Raw genomic sequence first — 14,217 nt, forward strand, 5'->3', positions numbered from 1 at the left:
GAAATATTTGACTTAAATTGGTATAACTTTAAGGATTGGAAAAACTCTTTTAGATATTACAAAACATTGTTTTTGGCTTTCACACAATTGGACTCACAGTAATCAGAACCTCTAGATGGGAGCTTAAGACTAGGGGGACCATATCTCCCTGTCCCAAACACGGGACAGGGAGATATGGGGGGAGGGGTGGCTCCTCCCAGCTGCACCAAGCATTGGGGAAGTGACAGCTGCGGGCGCTCCTGGTCCTGTGGGAGTGGCAGCCACGGGTGCTCCCAGCCCTGGCACCCCAGAAAAGCAGCAGCCGTGGGCGTTCCTGGCCATGGAAAGCAGCAGCCACAGGCACTCCTGGCCGTGGAGCCCCAGGAGACCAGCATCCGTGGGCACTCCCGGCCCCAGAGCTCTGGGGAAGCACTAGCTGCAGATGCTCACATCCCCAGCCCCAGCCCCCAAGGGTCTAAATATGGGACAATTCATCCCTTTAAAAAAAAAAGTCGGGACCCATATACAGGACCCTTGTACCCAATATGGTTCAGATGGTCACCCTGGTTAAGACACGTTTCAAGGAAAAAATCAACCAAGATGAAAACCTATCAGTTTTATAATAACTGACACATTTAGCCAAAACTGAAATGCTGGGAGATCGGTGATTCTGAGGGGAAAAACCTTCCACTGGTTGCCAAAATTTGGCTGTCAAAGATGAATCCCTATTACCTACATGGATTCTGGTTCACTGGAGAAGGAAATATCACCTAAGTGAATCACTAAGAAAACTGACTAACCATGGCAAAAGAGTGGTTCTTAGAGAAAAAGACATTCAGAAATGATTGAGAGTTCCGAAGTATGTGATGCAAATAGTGTGCTCAATGTGATATATTGGAATATTTTAGATGGGGTTATGGAGAAATTGATGGAACTTTTTATTGTCTCGTCTAAGGAAGTCAGTAACACTTGTGAGCTACATCTATGCTAGAGTGCAATTTCGAAAGGCGTTCTTTCGATATTGACAGTTCAAAAGATCCCCTTTCGAAACACAGCATCCACACACAAGTAGAAGCTGGCACGTCCAATCCGCCCTTTCAAAAGGAGAGGTGCTCTTTCGAAAGAGAGCATCTACACTGTCCCCAGCGCCCTTTCGAAAGAAAGAGCCAGGAAACACCATGGATGGGGTCGCATGGTGGACAAGCCCTTCTCAGCCTGCAGCTGGTCACCCCCTTAAAGGGCCCCTCCCCAACAGCCTTGTCCTGCACAGCACAAGGCCTGTGGAGCTGCTACAAGCCCCACAGATGCCAGAACAGACAAGGCATCATGGACCACCAGCAGCAGCTTAAGCTGCTTTCAGCCATTGTCAGTAGTGTGGTTGCTCTGCTGTCCTCAGCAGTGGCAGCTGCACTCCATCTCCTGCTGGGAGCATCCCCCTGGCATGGCCATGGAACCCCTGAACCCGCAAGTCCTCCAGCATCCTTCCCCCGCCAGGTTCTCTGCCAGCTCTGGAGCTCCGCCCAGTAGCTCCGACTGGTGGGAGTGCCTGGTGAGGGGGAATGGGATGACACCAGGTGGCTCCAAAATTTAGAATGTGGAGGCAGGCTTTCCTGGAGCTCTGGCAGACCCGGCGTTGTGGCATTAGGGCACGAGAATGCAGCCTGCTCTCCCTGTCGAAAAGAAAGTCACAGTAGCTGTCTGGAAACTGGTCATCCCAGATAGCTACTGCTCCATTGCCCACCAGTTTGGCATGGACAAGGACACCATCAGGGCTGTTGTCATGGAGGTAAGGCAAGCTCAGGCCACACGCCCACCGGGGGGGGTGGATCTCGGGAAAGGGGGCCCATCAGGAACTGGGGGGCAGCCCTGGGGGCGGGGAGGCCGGGAGAGGCCTTGGACAGGCTGGCACTTCCCACACACCTCATGAGTGCACATATCAGAGAGGTAGCCATGTTAGTCTGTAGCTTCAAGAACAACAAAAAATCTTGTGGTACCTTATAGACTAACAGATATTTTGGAGCATAAGCTTTCATGGGCAAAGACCCGCTTCATCAGATGCATGAGTTGGGGGGGTGTTTCAGAGGGGTATTTAAAGAGTGGGGTCCCAGTAAGAGGGAGGGCCAGAGGTGACAAGGTCTATTCAGCAAGGTGGAAATGGCCCAGTATCAACAGCACTTATCAAAAGAGGAAAAAACAAGTCAGATCAGACGGGGGATGTGAGACTTTGTCAGAGTCTAATGGGGAGATATTAGCACCCAGAGCAGAGAAACTGCTTTTGTAATCTGCGAGACACTCCCAGACTCTGTTTAATCCATGGTTAATGGAGTCAAATTTGCAAATAAATTGAAGCTCAGAGATTTCTCTCCATTCGATTTTTGAAATTTTTTTGTTTCAGAACTGTCACCCTTAAATCTGCCACTGAGTGTCCAGGGAGATTGAAGTGTTCCCCCAAGGGCTTCTGTACATTACCGTTCCTGATGTCTGATTTATGTCCATTTATTCTTTTACAGAGAGACTGTCCAGTTTGGCCAATGTAAATTGCAGTGGGGCATTGCTGGCACACGATGGCATATATTATATTAGTAGATGTGCAGGTAAAGGAGCCCCTGATGGCATGAGCGCATACATCCTTCATCTCATGCAGGTGGTTCGGGCCATGAACACCATGCTTCCGCAGAGGGTGATCCGGGTGGGGGACCTGAATGCAGCCACCAAAAGTCTCAGCTGTGGCTCCATCCAGGAAGGGGCTCACTTTTTGTGAGCATGGGCAGTCCCCTGTGAGTCTCTGGCTGCTTGCCATTACACTCGGAGGCTGCAGGGCAGGGCTCGCAGGGGCATGCAGGAGCAGTGCGTGTAATGGCAGCTGCCTGCACGCTCTCAGTTTCCTGCTACAGGGTTTCTGGGTCTGTGCAGCTTTAAGGGCTGTTGGATGCATGGACCATAGAGCCCCACAGGCTCTGGCCAGCATGTCTCTGCGTCCCAGCTGGCTGGTGCCATGGCTGGTGCCACTTTCGAAAGGGTGGGTCGCTGAATGTCTACACCCGTTTACTTTCAAAAGAGCCCTTCGAGAGGGGGGGCTTTTCCTATTTCAAGTTAGAAAGACCGAATTCAAAAGCTGAGGCGCATTCCTTGGATTTTCTTTAGAAAGAGTGCACTGTGTGTGTGTAGATGTTCCACTCTCTCTTTCAAAAGAGGGCCTGAAATTTTGAAAGTACTCACTGGTGCAGACGTGGCTTTAGTCTTTTCAAACTGAGGCTTTTCACAGAGCATCAAAACATGCTATGTTGTAAACAATCCAGTCATATATTAAAATAGTACTGGCCACATACTTATCTTAGGTTGTTCTTTAGAATTCCACTGACTCTAATTTGGATTATTCAGATTTTTCAGGTGCTAGCACATAACTGCTGTCATTAGCCAAATCTCCTTCATTTCTTTATCACTGACTTTGCCTGTCTACACCAGAGCCCCAGCCAAAAAATGAGGAAAACCCCTTAAGAATCACACATTCTTAGAAAATATTTTATTAAGGAAGTATGACTAATGACACACTAGCCAGCATCCCGAAAGAAATTATATTTGATACAGACTTGAACTAGGGAGAAACGTGGTAGCTTTAAGATTGTGTCAGAGAGTGAGTGGCTAGAAGAATCTAATTAACATTCAAGGAAACCTTAAGCATGGGACGACAGAGCTGCCCCAAGGGAACTTGGACAGAAGAGAGGAATGCTAAACACACCTGAAAGAACTCAATACTTCAATAGGACAAGGACAGTTACTGCATGCAAATAGATATTATTCCATGCAAATAGTCATAGAGAGTTAGTCATTTTAGTCTGTATCTTCACAATACAAGAAAGCAGTCCTCTAGCACGTTAAAGACTAACAAAATAATTTATTAGGTGATGAGCTTCCATGGGACAGACCTACTTCTTCAGATCTGGAAATTCTGATGAAAGTAATACAGCACAATGAGAATTTAAGAGAAAGAGAGAAAAAAAATTAAATGAAAACTGACAAATCAGCTACATAGGACAGTAGGAGGGGGAGTGAAGGTTGGGGAAGAGCGGGAAGAAAATTACTTACTGCAAGTGTCTATTAAGTTAACTGACTTGACTGAGATCACTGCAAATATTAAAGATGTGGAAACTTCAAGATCTCCACCAGGCATTCATAAAACTTAATTTCCCACTGGGAGAAGTTTAAAAAAAGGTTGACAGGGTCAGACAAATATCCAGAAATCAGCTACTCTGAGATAGGCCCAAGAAGGTTAATAACAGAACACCACTTGTCACCAAGAACCCCCAGCCCAAACCCCTCCAGCACATTATCAACAATCCACCATCTACACTGGAACATGATGCAGCACGCTCAGTGGCCCTGGGTGAGAAGCCTGTGCTTTCCTACAGACAACCACCGAACCTCAGGAAAATTCTCACTAGCAACCACAGGCCCTACCAGAGGTGATGAGAATGTGCAAAAAACCTGTGCGGGAGAATGTTTAAAGCGGAAAAGCCGTTGCACAGGGGCAGTTCCAGTCTCTCGACCCCAGAAGCTTGGTTCCAGTGGTATGAAAAGTCATCACGGCTGGGACTTCCTAGGCTGCAGTGGAAGGCCATGCTGTCTTTGGTGCCTTCTCATGCCCTTTGCTCTCCTCAGAGCGTTGCAGAACCGCCTTCCTGGTCATTGGATCTTGCTGTTGATCTCATCCACCCAGTCCACCCGGGGCCAACTTTGCAAGCTGGGATAGGCAATTCCCTATCTCACCACAGGTTTCAGACCTGCTGACTACCTCCTCCTGGTTTAGCCCACCTGTCGAAGTGGTTTATCAGGGTGTGGCCACTGCATGCTACAGCTTCTTGGAACCACAGGTGAGAGCTGGGTACCAGGTGGGGACCACAGGTGCACGAACTACCCCCAAAGAGACACAACAAGTCCCCACACCAGAGGTGCTACCCCTCCCTGGACACTGCATACAACCCATACAGGCCATATCACAGAAGTACTAATCCTGGAACTTTTCCATGCAACAAACCCCATTGACAACCTTGTCCATATATTTATTCTGCAGACACCATCACTGGACCTAACCACGTTAGTTACAGGATTAGGGGCTCCTTCTGCTGTACTTCAACCAATGTTATATATGACATCATGTGCCAGCAATGCCTCTCTGCTATGTATATTGAACAGACTGTACAATCATTTTGCCAAAGAATGAATGAACACAAGGCAGACATCAGGAACCTGAATACAGATAAACTTGTCAGTGAGAATTTCAATGGAACAGGCCATAGCATTAAAGAACTGAAAATGTGCAAAAGGAGACATTTGAACTGGAGTTTATTCTCAAGTTTGACACTTAGCACCTAGGTCTCCATAGAGACAGCAAATACCTTAAGCATTACAAGGACATTTTCCTTATCTTTGATATCTGTAGTGATCTCAGGCATGGCTTAACTCGTCTTTTTGTGAGGCACCAGGGCCTGAAACTCATTTCTCCTGGGAGAGTGAGATGCCGGCACTTCACCATGGCACCAGGCTCCCTTTCCTTTTGTCGATGTCATGGCTGAGCTCGGTGCTAAGGCACTCTGCACCGATGATGTACTCAGCCCGCAGATGGAACATCTCTGGCTGGAGAGCTGCCTCCATCAACAAGACCTTGAAGTGCTGCGCCTTTTCTTCCAAAGTTTTGGGTTTTAATGTCCTGCAAATCGGGCAGCAGTACCACTGATAGGATTGCCCAAATACTTTAGGCAGGTGGAGTGCAGGTCACTTTTGGTATGCGCTTTCCTCAGTCTCCAAAGGCTTTGAAGCCCGGGGACCTCGGCATGCCCTGGTGCCGAGGCCTCAAGGAAGGGGAGCAGCCTCCCTACTTGGCACTAACAAACTACTCTACTAAGAACAATTACAACTATTTAACTAACTGAACTATTTAAACTATTAACAATTAGAACTGTCTACAGATAAGGACTGAGTGCTACCAGCTATGATATGATTGCTCGCATAGGCAAAAGGGGAGGTCCAGCCACTGACACTGCAACAAGAAGAAACTGACCAGGCGGTGGGGCAGGTAGTGCCTGTATGGGGCGCTATATAGGTGCCAGTCCAGGGGGTGCTGCACTGACCCAACTGCTACCTGCTAGGGGAAAAGAACTTCCAGCAACTGCGCATATGTGTGGGTGCACACCAACATTGGAACGTACATGAGCAATCACGCGATGCAGAACTTTCATATAAACAGACTGGTTTACCTCAGAGGAGAGAAAAATAAAAGGAGATGTGATAAAATCTAAAAAATAATAAACAGAAGAGAGAAGGTAAACTATACTTGTTAAAATTTTGGAAAACATTGCCCCAGGCAGTTGCTGAGGCCAAGAATATGACCAAGTACATCCAGGGTTAACAAGCTATAACAAAAGTTTTAGAGAGCTTATTATACCTCATGTTTCTGGATTAATCTAATCTCTATTAGAGACCAAGATAACACCTAAAATAGGTGACAGATTATCCCACTTTTCCTATTGTGCCATTCTTACAACTTCTTCTAAATTATCTGGTACTCGCCATTGTTCCAAGACAAAAATATTGGACTAGACAGACCTTAAGTCTGATCCAGTATTGTAATTTCTATGATCCTATGGGTTTTAGTCCATACTTATCCACCAAAGAAACCTCAGAGTATCACCAAAAATTCTCATCTCACCTCAAAACTTGATGCAACGTCCTTTTCTCTGCTGTTGACAAATGCAATGTTGCTTCATTTATATGCATTCAGAATGCTGCTGCAAAAATCATTTTCCTATCTCACCGTTTTGATCACATCATCCCTCTCTTGTATCCCTCCTTTGGTTTGTTCCTCTCTATTACATCAACCAAACTGCTTGTATTTACTTTCAAAATCCTTCACCTAACTTTCCACTTCATCTAATATCTTTCATGAAATACACAGCTATTAATGCTCACCTCTGACTGGCACCACCACTGTCATTAAACAGCCTTCAGAGACTTCTGCAATTTTAATATGGCTCCAAATGCAACAATTGCAGAAATCTCCCAGGACTAAATTAAATCGTTGTTGCATGTCCATGTTGTGGAGCACATCCACAGTATCAACTAGGTAGATATCTCGCTGTGCAAATGACTGCAGCATACTTCAGAAAGGGTTTGCCATGCCTCATGGGGCAGATATGGCATCTTATGATGGTTTCTCAGTCCCATCATTCCATGCGCATCCTACTAGATTGCCAGCTGCGTTTCAACTGCTCTGATAACCTGCAATCCAGGCATCTAAGTCAGAAAGCATGGATCCCACACTGCTTAATGTGCTGTACTTTATGAACACACTACTATAAGAAAAGCCCTATGGGAGGCTTTTCGGTTGAGTGGGCATTGTTTGTTTGTACCATGCTACGAAACTTGTAAATGATTGCTGTGTGTACCTGAAAAGTTATACATTTTAAATCATTTTTAAAGTAGCTCTCGGTAATATGACCAAACTAACATTGCTGAACACAAACACCAGAAACCCACAAGTGTGCATGTGTGTGAATGAGATAAAGATACAGAGACAGTGCCAGAGCGTATGTTGGAGAAGAGTGAGTGTGTTTAGCAAGCTGTCTCCCTATGTTCAGACTGCAGTCAAAAGTAGCCAATCTTAGGCAAAAGCTTGTGCTCAAACAGCTGGTGTGCACCCCCTCTCTCCTCCGCCCCTCTCAGCTCAGCAGAGACTGACACAACAGCATGGAGGAGGGGAACACCCTAATCTCAGCCCCCACCTTCCTCCCTGGCTCTGCACAGAACAGCAGGAGCCTCTTATCCACTTCAGCAGCAACCCACCCTGCCTGCCTGCTGTGATCTTAGTGCTGGGGAAAGCAGGATTCCACATCAATGTTTTGATTCTGTAATTCCATCCAAGTTCTCCCACAGCTTCCTCTTCCCACAGACCAAGAAGATGTAATCTCTCCCCTCTAGTCCAGGCAGCATATCCAGGCGCACAGTAGCTACGTGAGCTCTCCATGCTGAGGAATTTCAATGCTGCCTAGGAATTTGAAAGGGGAGGGGAACATGCAGTTCAAAACACTGACTACTATGGTCAGAACAGGCATTGTGGAATACCTCTTAGACGCCAGTTACAGTGACTTAATGACTACAATATCTACACTGATGCTTTATTGATTTAACTTTGTTCCAAAAAGCTCTACACGTCTTGTCAAGGTGGTTTTATATTGATGGCAAAGCAGGAGAGTTTTGTTGGCAGAAGGAGTATTGTACGCCCCCACTGTTTCTGGCAAAAAAGTTGCCTTTTGCTGACAGAACTATGAAGTGTAGACAAGGCCTCTGGATTGTTGGTTACTAAATATCAACACCTGGGTGACTGAATTTGCTATGGTTTTCTCAAATGCTCTATTCATACAGAGACCAAGCCCAGACAGGTAAGCAACATTCACACCTCTGTCACTTAGCCTACTCTGAAAGCAAACATCCTTTTGCACTGCTGCGTAACAATATACCATATAGGGAAAACTGCAGCACAAATGGGACTCAAAAATATTACAAAATATGGGATTCTGATTGACAGTTAGGGCTGCTATGTACCACAGATAAACAACAGCAGCACTAATACACTGAAACAGTGGCTTGCTATACTATGATGCTAGTAGACTGAGAATCTGTAAAAATCTCTCTCCACACTGGCTTCCCCAACATCGGGCTCTAAGACATATGTGAATAATTGTTTAAAAGTAACTTTAAGATTAAACTTCTCTTACCCAATCCTTAAAATAACCTTTTGTTCTACTGATCTTTGATTTAATTGGATTTCCTGTTATTTACCTAATGATCTTTGCTTTATTAAAATCATTTTACATTAGACTCACTGGGGTAATGACCACAGGCAATTCAAGCAGAACAAATAAATAAATAAATAAAAGGTATAACTGTTGGTAAGAGAGAAGGGGGACAAAATGCTACCTAAGTCTGGTACACTGAAATCCAAAGATGGACCACTGTGCTTGTTTCAACAAGTTGCAGCCAGAAAGAGAAGGGAAAGCCTGGTGACTGCATGGAGCAAAAAGAAAAGGAGAGCAAAGTTTTCATGAGCACAGAAGTATCACATTTAATTCACAGCCCATAATATAGTAGTCTCAGTAAACAAGCTAAGCTCCTATTCTGAAGATGTTACAAGAAAAAACTATGCACTTTTAATGAAATTAGGTGAAAATGTAACTTTTAAAAGTTGGTAGCAATACATTTGAGAATCCTTATAAAATGTTGAGTTAGAGAATAATCAGTCAAACCAAAACACAACTAATTTGACAATTGCTATATATCATACTCAGCCACACCATAACTAACAAGCAGTTTTTCTTACCACAGCATTACTTGAGCTTTCTTGTAAATCCCACAATAATAAGTGGTTATCAGCCAGTGAAATGAGCTTTTTACCATCTCCCATTGGCTCCCATATAACACTGTAAAACAAACATATAACATGACTGAAACACGTGAAAAACCCCAAAACAATAAAGTCATGTGATCATCAAACATTTTAGTTCAATGGCACTATATCTGTCCTCAAACACAATGGCGAAACTCTCAGACTTTTCATCAAAAATTGGTCTTTTTTGCTTGAAGAGAAGAATTCCATCATCCTTGTTCATATGTAGTTAGTTACATAAAAATACAACATTAAAAGATTACAGTGGTAAGGACAAGCACTTTAAAGTTAGGAAATGCCAGTTAAGGATGCCCATTCAACCTTAATTCCCTCCAGCTCCCCATCCCCATGGTTAATATATAATATGATAGTCCTGTTCCACATCACCTCTGAAGTCTGTTGCAGAGGAAGGAACAAATGGTGTTCAGTTACCACTCAGAGCAAAGGAGTCTGACAGACATCTGCTCCATTCACTGTCTGAGCTCTAACTAATCAGCACTTTTGAACAAGAGCAATATAATGACTCATTCTAACTAGCTCTTGTCAGAGCCTCTTATAGGTACACTTTCACACATCTTACTTTCCCAGCCAATTAACAAAATTTCAAAACATGAGAGGTCATCTAGTTAAATCCCCTGCACTCATGGCAGGACTAGGAATTATCTCGATCATCCCTGACAGGTGTTTGTCTGCTCTGCTCTTAAAAATCTCAAACGATGGACATTCCACAGCCTTCCGAGGCAATTAATCCCAGTGTTTAACGACTAGGACAAGAATTTGTTTTCCTAGGCCCAAACTGAACTGCCCTTATTGGAATACTGATTTTCAAACTGGTTATGCACCCACTTATTGTCCTATCATCAGAGGACAAGGAGAACAATTTTTAACTATCCTCCTTGTAGCAGCCCTCTATGTACTTGAAAACTCATGTTTCCTGTTACATTAGTCGCTCTTTTCCACACTAAACAAAAGCAATTTTTTTCAATCATTCCCCATAGGTCATATTTTCTAGACTGTTAGTCATTTTAGTTGCTCTTTTCTAGGCTTTCTCCAATTTCTCTACATCATCCCTGAAATGTGGTGCCCATAAGTGGACACAATACTCCAGCTGACTAGAGTGGAAGAATTACTTCTTATATCTTGCTTACAACACTCCTGTTAATACATCCTTGTACATTGGTGTCCAACATGCTAACAACTAGCCACATGTGGCTATTTCACCGGTTGAGTGTGGTTAGTTAGCTTGAACAATAAATACATTTTCAGAATAATGTGGCTAGTTCACTATAACAACAGCCACTATACTGGCTACTGCTTCAGAATTGGTTAGACTCCACAATCCTAGAGAGATCATTTTTTATAACACTGTTTATACTGTTGACTCACATTTAGCTTGCGACACACTGACTCCCAAATGCCTTTCAGCAGTAGTCCTTCCTAGGCAGTCATTTTCCATTTTGTATGTAGGCAACTGATGGTTCCTTATTAAGCGGAGTACTTTGCACTTGTCCTTTTTTAAATTTCACCCTGTTTACTTCAGACCATTTCACCAATTTGTCCAGATCATTTTGAATTTTAATTTTATATTCCAAAGCACTTGCAACCCCTCCCAGTTTGGTATCATCTGCCAACTTTATAGTGTACTGTCTATGCAATTATCTAAATCACTGATGAAGATATTGAACAGAACCAGATCTGGAACTGATCCCTGTAGGACACCACTTGATATGCTCTTCCAGCTTGACTGTGCATCCCTGATAACTATTCTCTGGGAATGGTTTTCCAACCACTTATGCACCCACTTCACTGTGGCTCCAGCTAGGTTGCATTTCTGTAATTTGTTAATAAGGAGGTCATACAAGACTACATCAAGGCTAAAGCCTTAGCACTGTTTAGATTATACCACATCTACTGCTTCTGCCCATTCATGAGACTTATTATCCTGTCAAAGTAAAATATTAAGATGTTTTGACACACTGTGTTCTTGACAATTCCATGCTGACGGTTACTTATTTGACCGTCTTTCTAAGTGTTTCAACACTGGTTAACTGCTTGTTCCATTGTCTTTCTTGGTACTGAAATTAAGATGACTGGTCTGTAATTCTCCAGCTTGGCATTATTTTCCTTTTTTGTAGGAAATACACTATATTTGTCCTTTTCTAGTCCTGTAGAATCACTCCAGTTTTTGATGACTTTTCAAAGATAATTATTAATGGTACAGATATCTTTGCATTTAATTCTTTGAGAATCCTAGAATGTATTTCAGGAGGTCCTGGGGACATGAAGATATCTAATTTACCTAAGTAATTTTTAACGATTTTTTTCACTATTAGAGCCTCTGATGGGATCTCATTTTCACTTGTGTTAACTGATAGATATCCAACTGCCACTAATGTTTTTGATGAAAGCTGGAACAAAATGATTGCACTATTAAATCTTCAAAAAGCCTAAGTCAGAACAGGTTCAAAAAATTTCAGCTCTACCACTTATAGCTTGTCAAAATTATAAGGATTTGTTTTCAGTTGCATATAATGGAAAATATTAAACAGACTAAACAATAGTCATCACTACCAACTGCCTGCGATAATCAGAAGTCGCTAAATGGTTTTAAAACAGCCACTAGGTATCTACAGCCGGTGAGTTAAAACAATTAACCATTTTAGCTTGGGTTCTGCTGCTAGGCCCACCTGCAGGCATAGCTGTGAGTTCCTGCTGCCAGTCATGCCGCTGCTGTGGCCATGGAGTTCTGCCACATGTGGGGTCCCACCACCCAGCCGACCAGCCTTTCCATGGCCAGGGCTGTTCCAGTCTGGCATGGCTGGCCACCACTAGAGTTCACTTGCAAGGGCCAGTTAACCAGTAAGCTTACAGGTATGTTTACAGGTACACATTTAACATCCCTAATCTGAGGCAGCATCTTTTATTGGACCAACTTCTGCTGGGGAAAGGGACATATTTCTGAGCTACAGAAAGCTCTTCTCCGGGTCTTTCTAACACAGCTGGGACCAACACAGCTGCAACAACAAACGGTATCTGCATGTCATAATGGACAAGTTATTCCAAATAGTTCTGTTCCATAAGGCAGGTGTTAGTTCTTCAAAAAGAATAAAATCACTTTAAACACGATTGAAAAGATAAAACATTAATGCATTATAACTGATATCTGATTAAAGTCATTCCTGATTTTCTATATCCAAAATGAAATAAACAGGACTAATAACAATTCTGATATTTTGCAAATGGACTAGATCAGAAAACAGTGAAAGTGTTTCTCACACCAAATAATGGGGAACATACCAAAAACCTCATTGATTTTTTTTTAGTTAATTGATTATTCTGGATTACTAAAGAGCACAGCAATTGATATTTTGAACTATTTGATTAGCTGGCATTTTTAATTACTGGCAAAAAAATTGGTTTTTGCCAATTACATCTGTAGTGATTGCTTGGCAATAAATAAAAGGCAAATAGGTCAGGAGGAAAGTTTGTTCGAACATGGAATAAAAGTAGACAATCTAGCAGGGATGTGTGATCTATCCTACTTTTATTTTTTTTTAAATGAAGTGGAGAAGATTCAACATACATACTACAACTCATTCCTGACACCACTTGATTCCTTTTGCACCCTGCCACTGAGGACAATCAGCAGACCCGTCAGAACAGTGGTCTCAAATTTCCAGCCCACTGGCCATCTACGGCCCAAGCACTTCCCCAATCCAGCCCATAAAATCTTTTGAAAAAGTAAATTAGGCCTGTGCGGCTGTGAGTGTCAAAGCGTACAGGGCATAGGTGGTACCTGGGCACTCATCCATACACAAGTTTCCCAGCAGCAACCAGGCCCCCAGTGTGGCTCCCTGACCCAAGTGGCACCCACATAGTACCAGATGCAGAGGGCACCACTCAGGCCAGGAAGACTAGCTGGCTGCCTTCACCAAGATGCAAACTGTGCTGGCCAGGGAGTTGCATGAACTGATGCGTTTCTGCAGCCGGTGGGAAGGGGCCAGTAGGATTCACTTTTGGTTACCCTGGGTGGGGATGAGGGATCACAGCACAAAGACCCAGATGCTGAATGCAGGGTGGGGAGGTGGGCAGGATCCCAGTGCAAGGATGTGGTATTAGTTGGCGGGTGGGGCATCTCAGCACAAGGATATAGTGATTTCAGGGTGAGGACTCAGTTCAACGTCTATTTTGTAGGATCCTGGTCTCTGTCTGTGCTCCTGAACACAGGGGGAGATACTGCTAACCCCAAGAGCTCAAAACACATCAATCAGCCTCCCCGCCCCCTAAAAGGAGAATGACTTCCTGAAATCACAGATAAAAATATCTTGGGAATCTTTTTATTTGTGATCTGATCTGTTGATGTCTTTGGCTGAACTCAGGGCTCTTCTCCACAAACCATGAGATCTAAAGTCTTCCTTTAAAGACAAAGAAAAGAACATGATTCTTTTCGGATACCAGGCACCAACAAACAAGTGCAGTAGAACCTCGAGTTATGTGAGGGTTGCAGTCCCAAGCACCCTTGCATAACTGGAATTTCATGTAAATTGAGGGGCAGCAATTTTCCCCAGGGGAACGCTCATTCTGAAGCTGGGGAAGCAGCAGGAGCACTTGGAGCTCCTTTTGAAAGGTAAATCCTGGGGTTGGAGGAGTCAGCTGGGGAACGTTAAGTCTGGCTGTGGGCTGGGGCCGTGGGAGGGGGGCAGTGGGTTAAGTCTGGGGTGGTTTAGGTCTGTGGGTGGGGTGGAGAGTGGAGCTGAGCTGGAGCCATGTGGGGGGGGAAGCAGTTGAACCGGGGGGAT

At 44.0% G+C, this 14,217-nt stretch overlaps 1 protein-coding gene across 1 annotated transcript in view; it reads right to left on the reverse strand.

Moving 5' to 3' along the window:
- The window catches only part of EIPR1 (EARP complex and GARP complex interacting protein 1), a 168,672-nt gene that overhangs the window by 42,306 nt on the left and 112,149 nt on the right, over positions 1-14,217 (reverse strand). The window contains exon 5 of the mRNA XM_074991214.1: positions 9,353-9,452. Coding sequence (XP_074847315.1) covers positions 9,353-9,452 — 100 coding nt within the window. The remainder of the gene's footprint in view (positions 1-9,352; positions 9,453-14,217) is intronic.

The sequence above is a fragment of the Carettochelys insculpta genome, chromosome 3 (genome assembly GCF_033958435.1).
Source record: "Carettochelys insculpta isolate YL-2023 chromosome 3, ASM3395843v1, whole genome shotgun sequence".
Classification (NCBI taxonomy): Eukaryota; Metazoa; Chordata; order Testudines; family Carettochelyidae; genus Carettochelys; species Carettochelys insculpta.